At 42.0% G+C, this 21264-nt stretch overlaps 1 protein-coding gene across 1 annotated transcript; it reads right to left on the bottom strand.

Moving 5' to 3' along the window:
• Positions 1 to 5676: 5676 nt before the first annotated feature.
• klf9 (Kruppel like factor 9) lies at positions 5677 to 10976 on the bottom strand. The gene is made up of 2 exons (XM_060906722.1): positions 10306 to 10976; positions 5677 to 6784 (listed from the first exon to the last, which is right to left on the bottom strand). Exons 1-2 carry the CDS (start codon positions 10637 to 10639, stop codon positions 6519 to 6521), a joined length of 600 nt encoding a protein of 199 aa, XP_060762705.1. The 5' UTR covers positions 10640 to 10976; the 3' UTR covers positions 5677 to 6518.
• Positions 10977 to 21264: the final 10288 nt, after the last annotated feature.

Genomic DNA, 21264 nt, shown 5'->3' on the forward strand with positions numbered 1-21264 from the left:
ACACCCTGGATAAGTCGCCAGGTCATCACAGGGCTGACACATAGACACAGACAACCATTCACACCTACGGTCAATTTAGAGTCACCAGTTAACCTAACCTGCATGTCTTTGGACTGTGGGGGAAACCGGAGCACCCGGAGGAAACCCACGCGGACAACATGCAAACTCCACACAGAAAGGCCCTCGCCGGCCACGGGGCTCGAACCCAGACCTTCTTGCTGTGAGGCGACAGCGCTAACCACCGTGCCGCCGTGGACAAAGCTGTGTGAATGTAAATTATACACAGGATCAGCGACAAAATATTTCAAAACTCCAACTTCTTATTTGTTTCAATGTTCGGAAATGTTGAGTATCATCATCTTCTGAAGAGAAAATTAAGTTTGGAGTAAATCAGCTGGAAACTTTGTGATGTGTAACTTGAAATGAATGTATTGCACACATTTATTTGACCTATAAAGACATATTTATAGGTTGTTTTAATGTATAATACTTTGGTGATGGATACATTATACATAAAGGAATGCATTGACAGCAAAATTAGATCGATAGATCGATTCGTGCATCATGTTTTGAAATCGCTGTATCTCAGGATGAACTTGCGATACTGTTCAAGTGGATTCATTTGATGTGGTGATTTTCAGCTGGTGCCATGAAACCCCACTGAAACAATAAGACCGTGGACTGACAGTTCCATCATTCTGTCGCTAAACGAACATACTGATCACACCGAGGTGCTCGCTGAGCACCGATATTTATTAGTTTGGTCCTGCGTTTCCTTTCCTTTGTATATAACATAACGTCTTTTCTTCTCGCTTTCTTTCCGTTACTGTAGTCGGTCTTTCACGTTTTATTCGCACGCTCACATCCTCTATTTTTCTCTCCTGTTTCAAATTTGTATCCCACAATGCCTTGCGTGAACAGGGAAAGCCCATCACGTGATGCATGATGTAGTATCTTGAATTGATTCATGGTGAAGCAGGAAAAAATAGTTGAGAATTTAAGGCTGCATGGCTGTAAATTCATAAATTTTTCTATTTAAAAATATTTTATAAAATTGGAAGTCTGTGATTTGAATTCAGTAGCTTTCAGTCCACTAAACAAAAATAATTGGGTGTTGGGAAAATTGTTTTTATGATCTACACTTGGGGCGGCACGGTGGTGTAGTGGTTAGCGCTGTCGCCTCACGGCAAGAAGGTCCTGGGTTCGAGCCCCGTGGCCGGCGAGGGCCTTTCTGTGCGGAGTTTGCATGTTCTCCCCGTGTCCGCGTGGGTTTCCTCCGGGTGCTCCGGTTTCCCCCACAGTCCAAAGACATGCAGGTTAGGTTAACTGGTGACTCTAAATTGAGCGTAGGTGTGAATGTGAGTGTGAATGGTTGTCTGTGTCTATGTGTCAGCCCTGTGATGACCTGGCGACTTGTCCAGGGTGTACCCCGCCTTTCGCCCGTAGTCAGCTGGGATAGGCTCCAGCTTGCCTGCGACCCTGTGGAACAGGATAAAGCAGCTAGAGATAATGAGATGAGATGAGATGAGATTCTGTTACAGTAAGAAATACTAATTACAGCAAAAGTGCAATCTACAAAGTACAAGAGGGCGTCATGTTTGGAAATATGACTGAATGAAATATGACCTGGCATTCAAAAATCAAACAAACTCATTTAGGTTAAGCGTGACACCATGGAAATTCACCGATACACCACTTTCCTCACTGTGTTTTAAATGTTTTATTTTTACATTTTCAGAAAAAGAAGTAATTCTGAATGAAGGCATGAACGGAAAATACAAGTGAACATCATGTTTTGTTGAAAATAATACAAGAAAATTCAAAATGAGAAATGTGTTCATCTTATTATTATTATTATTATTATTATCATCATATGTACAGATGTGGTAGGTGTGCAAGAACAACAACAAAAAATGAATACAAAGCATGTCAGTGGTTAGTTCAGTCCATTCGACCTTCACTACAAGGACGAATTTGGTAGGATGTCTGAGACGAGGCAGTGTATTATTACATTCTTTACAGGTGAAAGCAGAATCAACAGAACCTGAAAATTCTGACATGGAAAAATACATCCATATCTGTAAAAAGTGCATGTGAACTGAGAGCCTCGGTACAGAAGAGGTGTACTGTACTGACGTGGCAATTTTCCGTGTGACTGACAGCTGAATTAGTTTCCTCACACTATCTGAACACACTATATTAGTCATTACTGTTATTGTCATTCGCTTGGTGGCTGCTTGTATATCAAAACACTAAGTCACAGTGTTGAATATTTCAAGTAAATTATGTAAATTAAGTTGTTTTGCCTCTGTGCAAGATGAGTTGGTTACTGAAATCCAAAAAAGAAAGACAAAAAAAAAAACACACACACATGCATCCTTTTCCCTACCACTTAATAAACCAAAAGATGAAGTTAGTACATATAATCAATACGGTAACTAGTGATTGTTTGTTTACTTCCTATCAAAATGAATTTGCAAGTACTAACATAAAAAAATTGCACTTGCTTTTGGGGGATTCTAGTCTCTTTCCTTTGCCCATTGTTTGCGGAATCATACCAACTTGCTCGCTAGCTAGCTTGTCTCCAAGATATGTTAGCTAGCTAGGTTAAAACAAGAATAACATGAATCATGTCATGTCGGTTCTTGTTAAACACATTTCCTTCCAGATTCAATTTCCTTTCAACAAAACTCAAACTGCCTGACTAGCCAACTAGTTACCGGAAGCTGCTAGCTTGCTAATTAGCTTGTAAGCTGGAGTACCTCGACAAGAATCCTATTATCATGTAGCATGTTACACATTATATCTACATATATGAAGCATTTTAGTGTTCATGCTTACGTTTAATGGCTACATCGACCATTTTCATGGTACTTTCTCTGTAAATTCTGCTACTCAGCTTAACCTAGTCATACTTACTTGATATATTTGAACTCCAAAGACTCAGTGGAAAAAACATTTGCGCCGATAAAATATCAAAACTTAAACTAGCCATAGGGATTCGTCAAAACACACGCCAACAACGGCAGTACTAAATCATATCCCGATATTTTATGGATTAGTAAAAACAAGGCAGAAATAGTTAAAAAACAAAACAAAACACACATTCTCTTTGTAGAAGCAACACGCTCATCAGTGAAAACAGAGAAATAAAGAAAGAGATGGAGGACTTCGGATGGGGCGTTAAGATATACAGTAAATACACATTATTTTACAGTCATAAAAAGTTATGGATCAACAACATATCATCTGAAAGCTTATGTAATAAAATGGCACAATGAGAAGATCTACAGTATGTAATTCGCGACACAAAGAGTTTCTCTCATCATGACACTGAATCCCAGCTAATGCGATCGAGTTTCGTGACTTTTTCCACATGTAAGTCTTCAGTCTCAGCTAGCGTTAGCTATCTAATACTATTCTTATACTACTCACATAGAATGTTGATGACCGTTCATAATACATTTCTATTAAAGACCCCTAAACAAATGTATTCAATCAGCCAAGTGGTTTGGTTTGGTTTGGTTTGGTTTGGCGTCGGACATTTGATTCACTTTGACCTCGAAGGCTAATATAGCTAACAAGCAATAGAAGTGTGTCTCATACATACTTCAAAAACAAAACAAAAAAACAACCCAGATTCTTGTTTTCCAAAATGGCAGCCTCCATGGTGATACAATGTTCAGCTATGCTGAATTTCTGTTAATGTTTATGGATTATAGTAAGTGCTACGGTGTCCTAAATCACATCAGCCAGCAAAAAACTGCAGGAAGACTTGTTACTTACATCAGTACTGAAGCTCCAGTGCAAAACCAAGGAAACGTTTCCAAAACCGAATATATAATAGCTGATTAAGTACAAGTGGTCTGGGGGGGGATTATGTACTTCTGATTGCTGTGAGAGCCATATTTTCTGTAAACGACAAAAAAAGGAAACAATATACAAAACCCAATGCTACTGAAACTGCTGGTTCTGTAATATCTGGTGATACTCAACAGGAGTTCATTATTGAATTTACAAGAATTGGTCCGATGTGTTTTATGTGAGAAATGATGATATGATGGTATTTTTTACGTCATGTCATCATAATTATTGTAAACCATGATAATTGTGGAGCCTAGATTTTATATCAGCACACATCTACATTTCTGCCATTGCACTTGTCAACCATTCCTTTAACTTTGGTCCCTTGCTGATTTTGTTGGTTTGCCCACTAATAAAGACATGATCATTCTATACTTTTAATGGTAGATGTATTCTAACATGGAGAGACAGAATATCAAAATAAAAATCCAGAAAATAACTTTAAAGAATATATTTTAATTGATTTGTATTTCATTGAGGGAAATAAGTATTTGATCCTTCTAGCCAAAAGCACTTAATACTTGGTGGCAAAGCCTTTGTTTGCAAGCACAGCGGACAGACGTTTGTTGTAGTTAACCACAAGGTTAGCACACATATCAGGGGGAATTTTGGCCCACTCTTCTTTGCAGATCCTCTCTAAATCATTAAGGTTGGTGGGCTGCCGCTTGGCAACTCAGACCTTCAGCTCCCTCCATAGATTTTCGATTGGATTGAGGTCCGGAGACTGGCTGGGCCACCCCATGACCTTAATGTGGTTCTTCTTGAGCCACTCCTTTGTTGCCTTTGCTGTATGCTTCGGGTCGTTGTCATGTTGGAAGACCCAACCACGGCCCATTTTCAACTTCCTGGCAGAGGGGAGGAGGTTGTCCCTCAGGACTGCACGGTACATGGCTCCATCCATCTTCCCACTGATGCGGTGAAGTAGCCCTGTGCCCTTGGCAGAGAAACACCCCCAAAACATAATGCTTCCACCTCCATGCTTGACGGTGGGCACAGTGTTCCTGGGGTCATAGGCAGCATTTTTCTTCCTCCACACATGACGAGTAGAGTTTAGGCCAAATAGTTCAACTTTGGTCTCGTCTGACCACAGAACCTTCTCCCAATCACTTTGTACATCTTTGAGGTGATCATTGGCATACTTTAGGCGGGCCTCCACATGTGCCTTCTTAAGCAGGGGTACCTTTCGGGCACTGCAGGATTTTAATCCATTGCAGCGCAAAGTGTTGCCAATTGTTTTCCTGGTGACTGTGGTCCCAGCTGCCTTGAGGTCATTCACTAACTCCCGCTGTGTGGTTGCAGGCCGATTTCTCACAGTTCTCATGATCATTGCCACCCCACGAGGTGAAATCTTCTGTGGAGCACCAGACCGAGGTCTACTGATGGTCATGTTATACTTCTTAAATTTTCTCACAATTGCACCAGTGGTTGTTACTTTAATACCCAACATCTTGCTAATGTTTTTGTAGCCCATTCCAGATTTGTGTAGGTCAACAATCCTGTCTCTGAGGTCCTGAGAGAGTTCTTTGGTCTTACCCATGTTGGAGAGTTTGGAATCTGTCTGACTGTCTGATTCTGTGAACAGGTGTCTTTCATACAGGTGATTAGTTAGAACAGGTGTCTTCAGTTCAGGTAACAAGTTGATTGGGAGTGTCTAACTGGTCTGTGAAAGCCAGAACTCCTAATGCATACTAGGGGATCAAATACTTATTTCCCTCAATGAAATACAAATCAATTAATATATATTCTTTAAAGTTATTTTCTGGATTTTCTTTTTGATATTCTGTCTCTCCATGTTAGAATACATTTACCATTAAAAGTATAGAATGATCATGTCTTTATTAATGGGCAAACCAACAAAATCAGCAAGGGATCAAATACTTTTTACTCTCACTGTATATATATACACACACACCAATCAGCAATAATATTATGACCCCTGACAGGTGACGTGAATAACATTGATTATCTCATTACAGTGGCACCTGTCGAGGGGTGGGATATATTCGGCAGCAAGAGAACAGTCAGTTTTTGAAGTTGATGTGTTGGAAGCAAGAAAAATGGGCAAACATAAGGATCTGAGTGACTTTGACAAGGACCAAATTGCAATGGTGAGATGACCGGGTCTGAGCATCTCCAAAATGGCACATCTTCTTGAGTGTTCCTGGTGTGTAGTGGTTAGTACCGAACAAAAGTGGTCCAAGGATCCCAAGGACAACCGGTGAACCGGCGCCAGGGTCATGGGTGTCAAAGGCTCACTGATTCGCATGAAGGCTAGCCCATATGATCCAATCCCACAGAAGAGCTCCTGTAGCACAAACTGCTGAAAAAGTGAACGCTGACACCTTTCTGTTTTAGCCAGCATTCACTTCATTTATTAACCCTTGACAGGTGCCACTGTAATGAGAGCATCCATTTTATTCACTTCACCTGTCAGCGGTCATAATGTTATGGCTGATCGGTGTATATATTGCTGTCAGTTTAATGTATTGTGTGTGCAAAAGAGTTTCTGCCTGTCGGATACGGATAACGTGAAAGCGCAGACTAGAGATGGTCCTGCTGACTTTTTTGATCCGGCAGTGTACACATCAGAAGGGTGTGCAGATCCTACACTGATCTGTAATATGTAATAAGTTGCATTTAAAAAGTTCTGAGCATCACTCAGCGTCTCCAGAGCCAGAGGAGGATGTGGAGGCTGAGGAGCGGCACCTCCAGCTGTTGGACTTGCAGAGCATGCTGGGATGGAAGCCATCATGGCGGCGTGCGTGCTTGGTCAGATGGTCGCTGCGCATGAAGCACTTGGTGCAGAGGGGACAGGCAAAGCGCTTCTCGCCTGTGTGTGTACGGAAGTGGCGCGTCAGCTCATCTGATCGGGAGAAACGCTTGACGCAGCCAGGCCATGTGCACTGGAACGGTCTCTCACCTAAAAAGAGAAGGGGGGGGGGGGGGGGGGTCAACACACTGTGATTCACACTTCGGTGTTGAATGTATCTGTTCTGCACTGAAAAATTTGTTCTGCTATAAAGACAGTTAGTCATGGATATAGTTTAATTTCAGAAGAAAAAAGGGATTAAACTGGTATCTTAAGGAACAAGTGCATTGGGATCCTCAGGTAGATGGTTTTATGTCTTTATTTAGAGGAACCTAATTATATTAAGATAGGTAATTGGACCACTGTCGTACTTTTTACAACATTTGCAACAAACCCACTTTGTGCGTTTCTTATTATTCTATCCACGTTCACCGGATATGAGCAAGCGCGCGCTCTGATTGGCTATTCTACTACTAGGCTATCAGCTCATATACCGTGAGTAGGAAAAAACAAAATGGCGGCGCGTGTTGCTCAACCAAACGAGGACGAAATAAAAACTCTACTTGAAAACAAATTCCCAGAAAATACAAAAAAAACCAACAACAAGATATGGAATAAAAGCATCTGATGACATGAACGTATCTTTTTGATTTTTCAAGAATTATTATTATCGCATTTTTCACAAATTGCTCCTGTCATTTCGCCGGCTTGTTTACATTCTAAGCGGAAATTATTTTGTCAGACGTTTTGTATAAAGTTTTCATTTATCTAATTTGCAAAAAAGAAAAAACGCTCTGTTTCTCAAAATCCAGTGAATGTGGATCGAATAAAACAGTTATTCCACTCAATCTCATCATACATGTCTTATAGCCGACTCGGTGCTATGTGACTTGTTGGCTATCAGCTCACGTACGACTCGATTTCATGGATAACTGTTAAATAGACTGATAGATAAAGAGTCCGTCATCTGCTGTTCAGGCAACGTTGATAAATATAATCAGTGTTTAATCTCTGGTTTATGAGCACCATATAAGCTATAAAGCACAGATTGTTCTTGGAAACAGTAAAGAAGCCATGTGCACTGGGTGTGTACAGGCAATAAAGAAACTGCGTGCGTGCGTGCGTGTGTTAGAGAGAGAGGTTGATGTCACCTTTTCAGATTACCATAATGCACTGTTTATATAATAATAATAATAGGGCGGCACGGTGGTGTAGTGGTTAGCGCTGTCACCTCACAGCAAGAAGGTCCGGGTTCGAGCCCCGCGGCCAGCGAGGGCCTTTCTGTGTGGAGTTTGTATGTTCTCCCCGTGTCCGCGTGGGTTTCCTCCGGGTGCTCCGGTTTCCCCCACAGTCCAAAGACATGCAGGTTAGGTTAACTGGTGACTCTAAATTGAGCGTAGGTGTGAATGTGAGTGTGAATGGTTGTCTGTGTCTATGTGTCAGCCCTGTGATGACCTGGCGACTTGTCCAGGGTGTACCCCACCTTTCGCCCGTAGTCAGCTGGGATAGGCTCCAGCTTGCCTGCGACCCTGTAAAACAGGATAAAGCGGCTACAGATAATGAGATGAGATAATAATAATAACACAAAGCTCCCAAATCAAACCCTGAATAATTTGCTCCTTTCATTTGCAGACCCTCAGATGGGGATTTGTTTTGTCGCTATTTATAAAGACACCGTGACACAACCCTGGATTACTTCATTCCACTGTCCTGCCAAAACACACTTGTTGTTCTTGGAGTAACATTTCATCCCGTCACAACCGCAGGATGCGCTCCGCCTGTGGCCGCGCCCCCTTCCGCCTGCGCCACGCCCATTTCCACACGGTTACACCTTTCAGCTTGCGGTTACGCCCCTTCCTCCTTCCATCACGTCTTTTCCATGCATCATGAGCTACCTTTAGAGAAAACCACGTGTCGAAACGTCAAAGAAGCAAAAAATGTGACGTGTCTAGAAGTAAATACATATATTTACTTTTGTCATTCCACGACTTTTGACTTTCTGGAGCCGACCTTACAGGGGTTAAACATTCCCATAATGTTTGGACGGTTTATTTTGTACTAAAATGTGCAAAATAGTACATTTTAGTTAATGTGTCTTAACACATTAACATTAATTAACAGTTAACAGTTAGTTAATTAATGTCTTAACAGTTAACATTGTAGTTAACTGTTATTGGAGATGCTTTAATCTCATTGTACATGTGTATAGTGACAATAAAGGTATTCTATTCTATTCAAACTGACTGTACAACTCCTGTCTGGGGGGGGGGGGGGGGGGGGGGGGGGGGTGGGGGGGGGGGGGGGGGGGAGTAGGGGTAACAGGAGGACAGAGGATGGGAAGGAGCAGTAGCCTAGCCTGACAAAAACCAATACTGGACAATGTGCAATACCTCTCTTGCTGCGCCCCCCCCCAAATCTTCATCTCATCGCATCTTATTATCTGTAGCCGCTTTATCCTGTTCTACAGGGTCGCAGGCAAGCTGGAGCCTATCCCAGCTGACTACGGGCGAAAGGCGGGGTACACCCTGGACAAGTCGCCAGGTCATCACAGGGCTGACACATAGACACAGACAACCATTCACACTCACATTCACACCTACGGTCAATTTAGAGTCACCAGTTAACCTAACCTGCATGTCTTTGGACTGTGGAGGAAACCGGAGCACCCGGAGGAAACCCACGCGGACACGGGGAGAACATGCAAACTCCGCACAGAAAGGCCCTCGCCGGCCACGGGGCTCGAACCCGGACCTTCTTGCTGTGAGGCGACAGCGCTAACCACTACACCACCGTGCTGCCCACCCCAAATCTTACTCATCTCATCTCATTATCTGTAGCCGCTTTATCCTTCTACAGGGTCGCAGGCAAGCCGGAGCCTATCCCAGCTGACTACGGGCGAGAGGCGGGGTACACCCTGGACAAGTCGCCAGGTCATCACAGGGCTGACACATAGACACAGACAACCATTCACACTCACATTCACACCTACGGTCAATTTAGAGTCACCAGTTAACCTAACCTGCATGTCTTTGGACTGTGGAGGAAACCGGAGCACCCGGAGGAAACCCACGCGGACACGGGGAGAACATGCAAACTCCGCACAGAAAGGCCCTCGCCGGCCACGGGGCTCGAACCCGGACCTTCTTGCTGTGAGACGACAGCGCTAACCACTACGCCACCGTGCCGCCCACCCCAAATCTTACTCTTCTTTATATTTGTATACGTAAATACTTAATTTCATTTCATTTATCTAGAAGTCTTCTCTATTTTCTGTTCCTGGAATTGAAATTTCCCTCTCCCAAAGGGATCAATAAAGTTCTGTCTAATCTAAAACAAAAACGCAGTGTGGATGTTGTTATATTTAGAATTAAGGAGTCCTGAACTCGGCAGCCTATAAACCAGAGACACTCAGGACAGTCCACGCTTTCAGCACGTGCGTCCTGTGATGTGCGTTGCCAGATTGTGACATTCTACCCCGAACTGGATGATTTGATTTGATTTGTCTGTACATTAGTACTGATTCCACCTAATCCTATGTGTGGTTTGTAATGTTAACTACGTTTACAGAAAATACTGATCTGGCATCACCCTGACTTTATATTGTGGGATCATGAAAGAAATCCCGTCCGTACCGGTGTGGACACGGCAGTGCGCTTTGAGATGAGATGACTTTCCGTAGATCTTGCCACATCCCGGGTAGGGGCAGCCGTGCTTCTTCTCGGCGGGGTTTTGCCGGTTGCGCGCCCGCCGCTCGGCCCCTGCCGCTCTGCGCTTCTCCCTCACGGCGGACTGACCGGCTGCGTCGCTCTCTACGGAGCCCTTAGGGCACACTCTGCCGCACCGGTTCAAGTCCAGCAGGATCATCGCCACCATCAGCAGCGTGCGGCTCTCCTGGTTCTCCATCTCAGCATCCGCTCCGTCGGTGGAGGAGAGCGCGCGCGTCGCGGCAACATCCACATCCGTCATGATCGTCCTGACAAGACCGGGCGATAATTAAACGCCAGGAACAAAGCGCTTCTTCAGTCTTGCGCAACTCGTTTATCAGAAGCTCCGAGTCACCTCCAGGAAACGTGGTGTCCCTGATTCTCTTTACGCCTTTGTACAGCTGTTGTACGATTTCCAGGCGTCGGTCGGATCCCGAAGTCGTGCCGTCGCCTTGCGAGCTTTCCTCATAACTGCGTCAAAACTTGTGAGCGCGCGCGCCGCCGCCGCAGTGTTTTCGCTGCTCTTTTTCTCAAAAGAAACAATTTCGCGGAATCCCAGGGCGTCATCGGAACACCGCGCTCTGATTGGTCACTTCCGGAACGCTGTCTCACGCGCTACCAGGAATCCCCAAGCAAACGGCGGAAACATGGCTCGTGCTGTCCAATCGCGTGCTCCCTGGGCGGAGCGAGTGGCCTTGGAGCAGCGCGCACGCGGAAACCGTCGGGCACATGCTGCGTCCTGAAGCGGCGTGTGCGTTCAGACCTCACTGAAGCGCGCCTGGCACTGAGCCCGCCTTGTACACAAGGTGATAATTGTTATTACACTGTTACAACCATGATGGAGGGACTCTTCACCTTAAAAAAGAAAGATGCGGCCTGTATGTTGTGTATCTGTGAGAGGAGTGTAACCTGAGCCTTTTCACAGTAATCCCCAGGATACAGTTCTTGGAAAGTGAAATTATTTGCATCGAAGACGTCAGATAGGACAAATTCTACATACTGGAATAAGATTTGTTTTCCCTTTATTCTTGCCAGCCAGTATTTTCAAACAAACAAACAAACAAACAAACAACAGATTAGTGTTTAGCCTGCATGGCAAACATGCTTTGAGTTTCAACTCCAGATTTGTCATCTAGCACTTTGTCTAATTAATCATAATCGATAAATCTTTGTTATTAAATTAATAAAGCGACCTCTAGGACCACCCATACGTGACTGTACACACACACACACACACACACACACACACACACTGCAAAGGACAGGGCACATGCAGGTCACGCGCGTCCCCGCTGCAGGTCTGTGGAACAGAATGTTCCCTGAGTAAAGCGAAATAAACATGAACTCGAGCGGCGCGCAGCGGCGGAGACGCGCTACTGCAGTGTGAATTCAGGAAGCGTGGGTGGACCACTCGGGGGGCCAGTGTTTGCATGGTCTGTGTGCAGGAATATGTTGCTTCTTGGATGCAAATAATTTCGCTTACCAAGAACTGTGCTCTGGGGATTACTGTGAAAAAAAGGCGTTTCTTCGCCTGTAGACCGACACACACAACAGTATTAGCATGGGGAATGTGGTCTCAAACTATTTTTATATTAAAAAAGAAAAAGAAAAATTACTGCTTTGTCTGACCAGCTGCTAAAACACATCCCAAGCTGTTCATACCAGTAGACCATCTTTTCCAGATGGTAAATTATTTTCCAGCTTCTTTATTATTTAACTAATCTAACCAACAAATGATTGGGATTTCTTAATTACTTCACTGTTGTGATATTTTCCGAGAACACTACTACTACTACTACTACTACTACTACTACTACTACTACTAACTTGTCTAAGTTGTAACAATAGTAGTAGTTACCAGCTTCAGTTATTTTAGACACCCCAAAAAACAAACAAACAAACAAACAAACAAACAAACAAACAAACAAACAAACACCCCCCCCCCCCCCAAAAAAAAAAAAAAAAAAAGGACTGTTTTTGTTTTCCTTCTACTGTGACTGTCATTGTGCATTTTACTTTTCTGGAACCAAATGTCAGTAAATATTATTTTTCTATTTTCATGAATGCAAAACACAACAATGAAATAGTTTGGTAAAATCTAAAAACTTTTGAAGAATAAGTGAGACTAAAATACAATCTAGCAAGAAATCAGACTTTTAATATTTCAGTTGAAACTTTCTCCCTAAATTCATTGATAGCCCTTTTTGTTTTTTATGAATTACATTCTTCACTCATCAGTCTAAGCATGCATTGTCTCTTTCCTTTTGATATAAACTCCACTTTCTCTACCCACTCTACTCACTCTTTCTCCCATATACCATTTAACATAATGCATATTGCACATTTCTGTTGTAAAAGGCTGGAGCACAGGAAAGTAAAGTGTTAATTTAGAGTCCTTAAGGATTCTTTGGTTGTTCATCTGGGGAACCTTCTGCAGAAATGAGTGTTTCCATGTTCCAATTCAGATTCTTTTAGGAAGCTCAGAACTAGTGAAATTAATATTAAAGTTTATTGTGTATAATTCTAAGCCTATTACTTGGATAATTCGAGTCAAACATTACATAAAATAGTAGAAAAATAATCTAAATATTTAAAAAACAAACAAAACCAAAACACCATTCTTTAATAGGCCTGTAATACACCAGCAATTAAATTGGTCTGAAAGTGATTCAATAGTGACACCTATAGGAAGAGTTATGTCACTGCAGAGTCATTTAATGGAAGTGAATAAATTTAACGATATTTAAAGTTTTAAATTGAATAATTAGAAGCTGAAAAAAATTGAAGACAGCTTCAGGATCATTGTTGCTGGATTCAATCAATTGAATCGTCTACAGCTCTCAGTGCTGGAATTAATGTCTGTGTCAGTGAGCTTTGGATTAATGTTCTGGAAAAATCTTGTGGGTCTCAGTGCATCAGCTCCATCTCCTGTCCCAACTGGGGGAAGGAAAATAATAATAATAATAATAATAATAATAATAATAATAATAATAATAATACAAAAACTGCTGGCATATCATGGGGGGGTTTACACAGGGGCAATTGAACAAAATTATTCAATTTAGTTTGAATTAGCCAATCAAATAGAAGGAGGCGGTGATTGGTCACTTTGATCTCTATGTGCAGCAGCTTTGTTTGTTTGTTTGTTTGTTTGTTTGTTTGTATTGTCCAAACCAATGGTACAGCGTTGAAGAAAATGTAAGGATTTTACTCATATTTTAACACAATATGTGAAAATAAGCGAATATAATTTGTCCAAATATCAAATATATGGTTAGCTGTATTTTTATTTTTAACCTGCTGCCTAGCTTATCTAGAACTTTCTAAGGCATGTAGTTAGCTGCTGTGCTAACAAACACCAACCCTTTATCTGAGGTAATATTTAAAATGAATGAAGTCGTGAAATGAAATAATGTTTTGTATATTCAACATTCAGTAATGACTTATATAATAATGTACTTGCTTTGACAGTTACAGCTAGTGTACTAACTTTTTAGTGAATTAAATGTTTTATCTGGCAGTACTTCAGTTCTGTGAAGGACATGAGGCAGACCTTCATCAGTGATGTATACAGGTGCAGACATCCCAACCTGACAAAATTCATTTCAGGGAGGTTCCCCTCTTTGGGGAAGGATTTTTTGGGGGGCCAAATACATTGCCAGGGGGTATGGGGGTACTCCCCCAGAAAATTTGAATTTGGTTGATGTGATTTCCTGCATTCTGGTGGATTTTGGGGTGGCCTTTTGGAGATGAACAATACCTGAATTCACTCAGTTCACTCAGATTCATAGCTGACACCAGTGGCGGCTGGTGGGCTTTGAAATAGGGGAAGCTCAGTTTTAGGTCTACGTAATACAATTTTTCAATTATTTGTTATTTATGATGAGTCAATTTGTTGTTATGTGGGTCTGTCTCAGAAACTGGTCTCTCATTTGGGACATTATGGTCAAAAAATAAATTTTCTAATTTTACTATTTTTTTTGCATTTATCTAACACTCAATGTTTCTTTTATCATGTTTAATAAGAATAAAGATAGCGTCTTGCTTTATCTGGCCTCTGCTGTGGAATTTTTTTTTATTACAATTCAAATGTTTTTGTAAAATTTTTTGAAAATATTGAATACATTTCCTCTTTTTGATTGCTTGGGTTAAAAATGCCAAGTTATGATGACTGAATTGATTATTCACTTAAATATGAACAATATGATACATTTTGGGTATTTGATATGGCAAAACAGGACACAATGGAAAAATCAAGAACACACCGGAAAGATGAGAATAACGGTGCTGGTAAAAGAACAGCGACTGTACCGGCTGAAGGTTGCGCGGGTCTCTGCTGCGGCGCGCGAGCATCGGGACATCACTACCGCACCGGACGGAGCGCGAGGCGGGGGCGGGGCAAAATGACTGGCCGTACTTTGCCATTATAGCAGATAGATACCAGCTGTTAGCAGCTAGCACTGCAGATCCCAATAAGGCTCAAGCTAGCCTACAACCACGTTGATTGAACTACAAATGAAATAAACGAGTGAATTTACGAATTATCAAACTGATAGAATGGATGAAAGTTAACGGAGCACAACGAGTAATATTTACATTTATTTACAGAGTAATGTACAGAGACATCAATGAGAAGAAACGTTTATATGAAAAGAAATTCGGACAGCACTTTGGCACACGACTACACTTTCTCGACATCCGCTAGGGACTGACTGATCATGCTTACCGTGTTCCTCGCCGACGCCGAAGTACAGCGACCCCGCCCTCCTCATGTCTTTCAAACACCACCTCCAATAATCCTTTATCAGCCTGGCTTCTTGGCCCGCCCATGTCCCGTTTACCCCCAGAGATACCCAGCTTCCCCGGAAGTGACGATTTTGTCGATTTTAACCAATAACAACTAGCCGAAATTGGCTGTTCAGAGCCGTCTCATAGACTGCAACGGATACCCGGCTGCCAGTCCATAGAGCCCATTGAAATAAGAAAGGTGATTCTCGTAGCGAACTGCAAGTTCATCAGACATCACTCAAATAAGTTACAGGATGACATAGAGATAGTTATGAGCGTAAATACAATCTTGGGCATATATTATGTTATGCAAGTTATTGTTTTAATGAGAATTCAACGTCGTAGACGCCGCAGTTTGGGGAGAGAATTTTAGGGGAAGTTCGGCTTCCCTTGTTGTCTCTGAGAAATCGCCCCTGGCTGACACCCTGACTTGGGGACTTAGTTGCCCTCAACCCATAAACTATGATAACTATAATGTGCCATATATTAAGCTCCTTACTGATTGAATCTGCCACCCCCCCAAAAAAAAAAAAAAAAAAAGGAAGGATGACCAGGATAGATAGAAATGTTCACCACAGAACATTGCTTTACTTAGATACCGAAACACAGATGAATATAACAGAACAATGAATGAATTGCATGAATGACAATGAATGCAACTGTACATGTAGGCCTAGGCCTAAAGGACTCTTTCCTTTCCTCTGTTCTATGCCTGTTCCTTTTGTAAGCTTTCATTGTATTTAGAGGCTGCTTGCTTTGCAGATTTGAGCAATTTTCCAGACACCTCCACCTCGTAGTACTCTGTTTCCCCTTTTCCACCAAAGCAGTTCCAGGGCTGGTTCGGGGCCAGTGCTTAGTTTGGAACCGGGTTTTCTGTTTCCACTGACAAAGAACTGGCTCTGGGGCCAGAAAAAACAGTTCCAGGCTAGCACCAACTCTCTGCTGGGCCAGAGGAAAGAACCGCTTACGTCAGCGGGGGGGCGGAGTTGTTAAGACCAACAACAATAACAAGACCGCGAAAGGTCGCCATTTTTAAGCGACGAGAAGCAGCAGCTGTACAAACGCGAAGTCATCCATTATTATTGTTGTTGCTGCTGCTGCTTCTTCCGTGTTGTTTTTGCTTCGATATTTGCGCCAAGGTTTATGCAAACGCAGCGACATAACTGACGTATACAACGACATAACTGATGTATACAGCGACGTAATGACGTGGCTTCCCTTAGCACCGCGAGCTATGGAAAAGCAAACTGGTTCTCAGCTGGCTCGCAAGTTGAATGAGTTGTGAACCAGCACCAGCACTGGCCCCGAACCAGCCCTGGAACTGATTTGGTGGAAAAGGGGTATCTGTCAATAAACTTGTTAATCTTGCAAGACATCGGATTCACACGTGTTTGGTGAGACGTCTGACTCCTAAATTCTGTCTTGATGTGACGCACCATGCTGAATGCCCTTTCCACATCACAGTTAGAATTTGGCAGCACCAATAGCAGCTTCATCAGCTGAGAGAGCTCCCTGAATCTCAACTGCCCTGAGCTCACAGATGTGACTTTGGACAGCTTCCCTGGTAAATTCTTATAATTTGGTACCAGTGCTTCCAGGTTAGATGAGACATAATCCAGGACTTCTAAATGGAGTTGTTCTCTGGCATCTGCCTTCATTACATTTGGAAATCTCTCTGCCAAAGTCAAAATCTGCTCTGGTTTCACATCATCATGGTTCTCAGGATTGACCACTGACAGATTCGTCAAGATTTGATCTCTCACTGGGAATTTTCCTTTTTTTTTTTTTTGGAAAGCTTCTGACGTAGAATGCTCTCGCATCTCTGTAGAATTGCTTTGTCTTGTGACTGGAGAGTGCTGATTTTCACATCGGAAAATCACATATTTGACGGAAGATGGATGTGTTAATAGTACCTGAAGATACAGTATTAATTGAACAGCGTAAATTTTGCTCATGTTGTGAGAGAATCTCTTTCAGAGCTTATAAACACAGAAAACACCAATGAGTTAGTTGAGAGAGATAACAGGATGGTGTGTCCATTCATTTGATATTGGAATCATGTTTTTAGATGCAATGTAACATCACACGTGTTTCAGTGGACAAAAAGGCAACGACAATATTCAGAAATACACAGGGAAGTTGATAAATTATAAATTAACCTTGCAATGGCTTTTTCCTTCACTCCAGTTCTGTGATTATTGTAGAGACTTTACCTTAAAATTTCAAACAGTTAATTCACCTTAAAATCAGCTGTCTGTAAAGGGACGCCGCAAAAAGATCATAGGGTTTGGAATTTTGAAAAAAAAAATCTTGTATGGTTGCAGAGATACGATGATTTTAGTAAAAATAAATGAATTAATAAATAAATAACGGTAATTACATGTTGACACCCCCCCCCCCCACACCTCTACTTAACGTTATAGTACAAAATAGAAAGGGTGTACATGGTCCTAATTGGTTCTGTTTGAACCAGAAAAGGTTGTAGTCAGGGGTTAAATTGGGATTGGTTATGTGGGGGGGCTCTGCCTCGTACCCGCCCCTGCCCCCGCCGCCCTGCCCCAATATACTTTTTGGAAAATAACCCTCTAATTTGATAACCATATCATATTGCACAGAGATATACACCTTATCTGTGTGTTGTAGGCCTATGTGTGTCTTGTAGTGCCCCCCTACACATTATGGCAGTTTGAATGTAGATTGGTTGGCCAATGTAACAGATTGTACAGGTTGTTGTACATTGGTTTGAAGGAAATGATTAGTGGGGGGTCTGGGGGTCCTCCCCCAGAAGTTTTTTATTATCATACATGTTATTTGCTGAATTCAGGTGCATTTTAATAAGTTGTTAGCTGACTTTACAGAGGTAGGTTGAGCAATATCATGTAAAATCTTGTCGCATGCCTACAGGTGAAAAATGTGAAGGAGAAATGTTCAGTGAGAAAATTTGAAGGCTTGCACAATCTTAAACCAAAACAGTTGATTTATTTTGGAGGATAAATGTTAAATATGCCAAAACACTGTCAGTCAAATTGTCAATCAAATATATTCATGCAGTGAATGCAAAAAAATACAAACAACACTATAACATTGGAAGCATTTATTATTATTGTTATTATTATGTATTCAATTATTTATTTGGCATGTGGTGCTTTTTGTATTGTCTAGAACATACATAAGATGAGCATATTATAGCAGCAAAATAGAAGCACAATCATTTGAATGCAGCAAAAGTTTTGCTGCATTCAAATGATTGTGCTTCTATTTTGCTGCTATAATATGCTCATCTTATGTACGTTCTAGACAATACAAAAAGCACCACATGCCAAATAAATAATTGAATACATAATAATAACAATAATAATTACACTAATAATACACTAATAATATTAACAATAAATAATAATAAATTAACATTAAATTAAATATTAACAATAAATAATAAAACACTAATAATATTAACAATACAGTGAACATAATCATTATCATATTTTTTATTATTAAAAACAAAATATCAAATAATACTGAATAGGGGAAAAAATAATACTGATCTAAATATGCTGTGTTTTTATTTTTAGACAGTATGTGTTTTGCTAAACACATACTGTTTAAAAATAAAAACACAACATATTTAGATCAGTATTATTTTTTCCCCTGGAAATTGAACTCGCCAAATGCACAGACAGTTCGTTCAAGCACCTCTGATGGATTAGGATCGTATGCAGGTAAAAGGGGAGACGGTGTACGGAGAAAATTATAAACAAGTCACAACGCTGAAACACAAGCCCAAAAACCCGCAAACCACGACTTCTGATTTTTTTTTAAAGCGAGCTCACAAAAAAAGAAACCCCAAAGTCACTTATAAAAAGCGGAATTGGCAACCCACGCAGTGTTCCAGAAACCAGAATCTCTGATCGCACGTTCTGTTCTAAAAAAAAAAAAAAAGTTCTGTTCTAAATAGCTTTGACAGGTCGTCTTGTTATCAGGAAAACTATGATCTATCTCATAAAAGTCATGGGTTTATTGATTAATAAAACGATATTTAATTATTCAGAACTGAAAATCGTGAAAAGGGTTTGTTGCTTTTGATGTGTGCGTGATCATATGCCATCCGCTCCGAGCTTATGTGCCGGGGCTCAGCCCCGGACAGCCCCGGCCCAATTTAACCCCTGGTTGTAGTTTTATGAGCGACTTAGTTTTGGAGGTGAATCTGAACAAATTCCTGACAGTTGCGCACCACCTGCTCCTGCAGCTCCAGAACTGAAAGTGAAAGTAATTTATTGCCATTATTTAGCCTTGTGGGCGGCACGGTGGTGTAGTGGTTAGCGCTGTCACCTCACAGCAAGAAGGTCCGGGTTCGAGCCCCATGGCCGGCGAGGGCCTTTCTGTGCGGAGTCTGCATGTTCTCCCCGTGTCCGCGTGGGTTTCCTCTGGGTGCTCCGGTTTCCCCCACAGTCCAAAGACATGCAGGTTAGGTTAACTGGTGACTCTAAATTGACCGTAGGTGTGAATGTGAGTGTGAATGGTTGTCTGTGTCTATGTGTCAGCCCTGTGATGACCTTGCGACTTGTCCAGGGTGTACCCCGCCTTTCGCCCGTAGGCTCCAGCTTGCCTGCGACCCTGTAGAACAAGATAAAGCAGCTAGAGATGAGATTTAGCCTTGTGCCGAGCTTACAAAGATGACAATTGCAAAGAGACACTGCTATATCATAACCGTGAAAGCTGAACATCAAATCAAGTTTATTTGTACAGCGCTTCTACTGTAACAATAAACATTGTCGCAAAGCAGCTTTACAGAATTTGAACGACTTAAAACATGAGCTAATTTTATCCCTAATCTATCCCCAATGAGCAAGCCTGTGGCGACGGTGGCAAGGAAAACTCCCTCAGACGACATGAGGAAGAAACCTCGAGAGGAACCAGACTCAAAAGGGAACCCATCCTCATTTGGGCAACAACAGACAGCCTGACTATAATATTAACAGTTTTAACAGGTATAACCCTCAACTGTCCTCATGGGGCCGTCCTTCACAGGAGTGGGGCGATAAAACTCCGACCAGACACAGGGCACCAGGATGGATCAAGCAGGTCCGAGGGGCAGAAGAGGCCAGCATCTCAATCCCAGGATCAACATGTAACTCAGAGGGACAGATGGGGGGGGGAGAGAGAGAAAGAAAACACGTTGTTAGGTATGCCCTAAAAATGACAAGTATTAAATCTGTGTGGTAGGCTCGCAGAGACGAGAGTCTTTACATCAGGCATAACACACAATGGCATGTTAATATGGTAAAAAATATATCATGACCTGCTCTGGCTGGATGCTTGATTGGGTGATGGGAGCACACTCCTCACCCAAATCAGTTTAAAAAACCCAAACAAACAAACAAACAAACAAACAAACAAACAAACAAACAAAAAACCCCCGATGATTTGTACCATGCATTAATTTCCTGGGTTCCAGAAAACAGCTGGAGCAGCTGCTGCTCTTCTTCATGCTCTATGCACTCACTGACTGGTTGATAGGTTCTGGATGAAGATTGCTCGCTTGCTCTAGATTCCGTGAGATTGTATGTAATTTGTGGACATCAGGGAGCCGCTATCAATATGCGGGAGACTCCTGGAACTTTCGGGAGACTTGGGATGTCTGCAGGTGAGTTCTACCTGTCCTCGAAAGCACACCGCTTTGAGGACATGACCGCTTGCTGAAGAGCCGACATGCCGCATTTGCATTACAAGTACATCTGCAGATTTTTTTTGCTCATGTTCATAACCACAATTGACCTACAACATATCTATTACTAATATCAAATAATTCGCTTTCAGTCAGAATAAATACATTTCCACACAATACAGAGCGGCGGCTACAATTATCGACAGTCCATAATTATCGAGGCCTTTTCAGATTTACCAAGAAAGAACAATTTTACAAAGGTGAGTTTCAGTTCCAACAGTTATTATCGGTTAATTAATCAACCGGAAGACCCCCCGCCCTTTGATCTTGTCGTCTGATGACACAGCTTGTTACCTGAGATGGAATTTTGTCAGCACGATCAGCAATTTGAGGAAAACTCAGACGTTATCATCGCAAGTAAGCATGGTGGAAAG

The sequence above is a fragment of the Neoarius graeffei genome, chromosome 24 (genome assembly GCF_027579695.1).
Source record: "Neoarius graeffei isolate fNeoGra1 chromosome 24, fNeoGra1.pri, whole genome shotgun sequence".
Classification (NCBI taxonomy): Eukaryota; Metazoa; Chordata; class Actinopteri; order Siluriformes; family Ariidae; genus Neoarius; species Neoarius graeffei.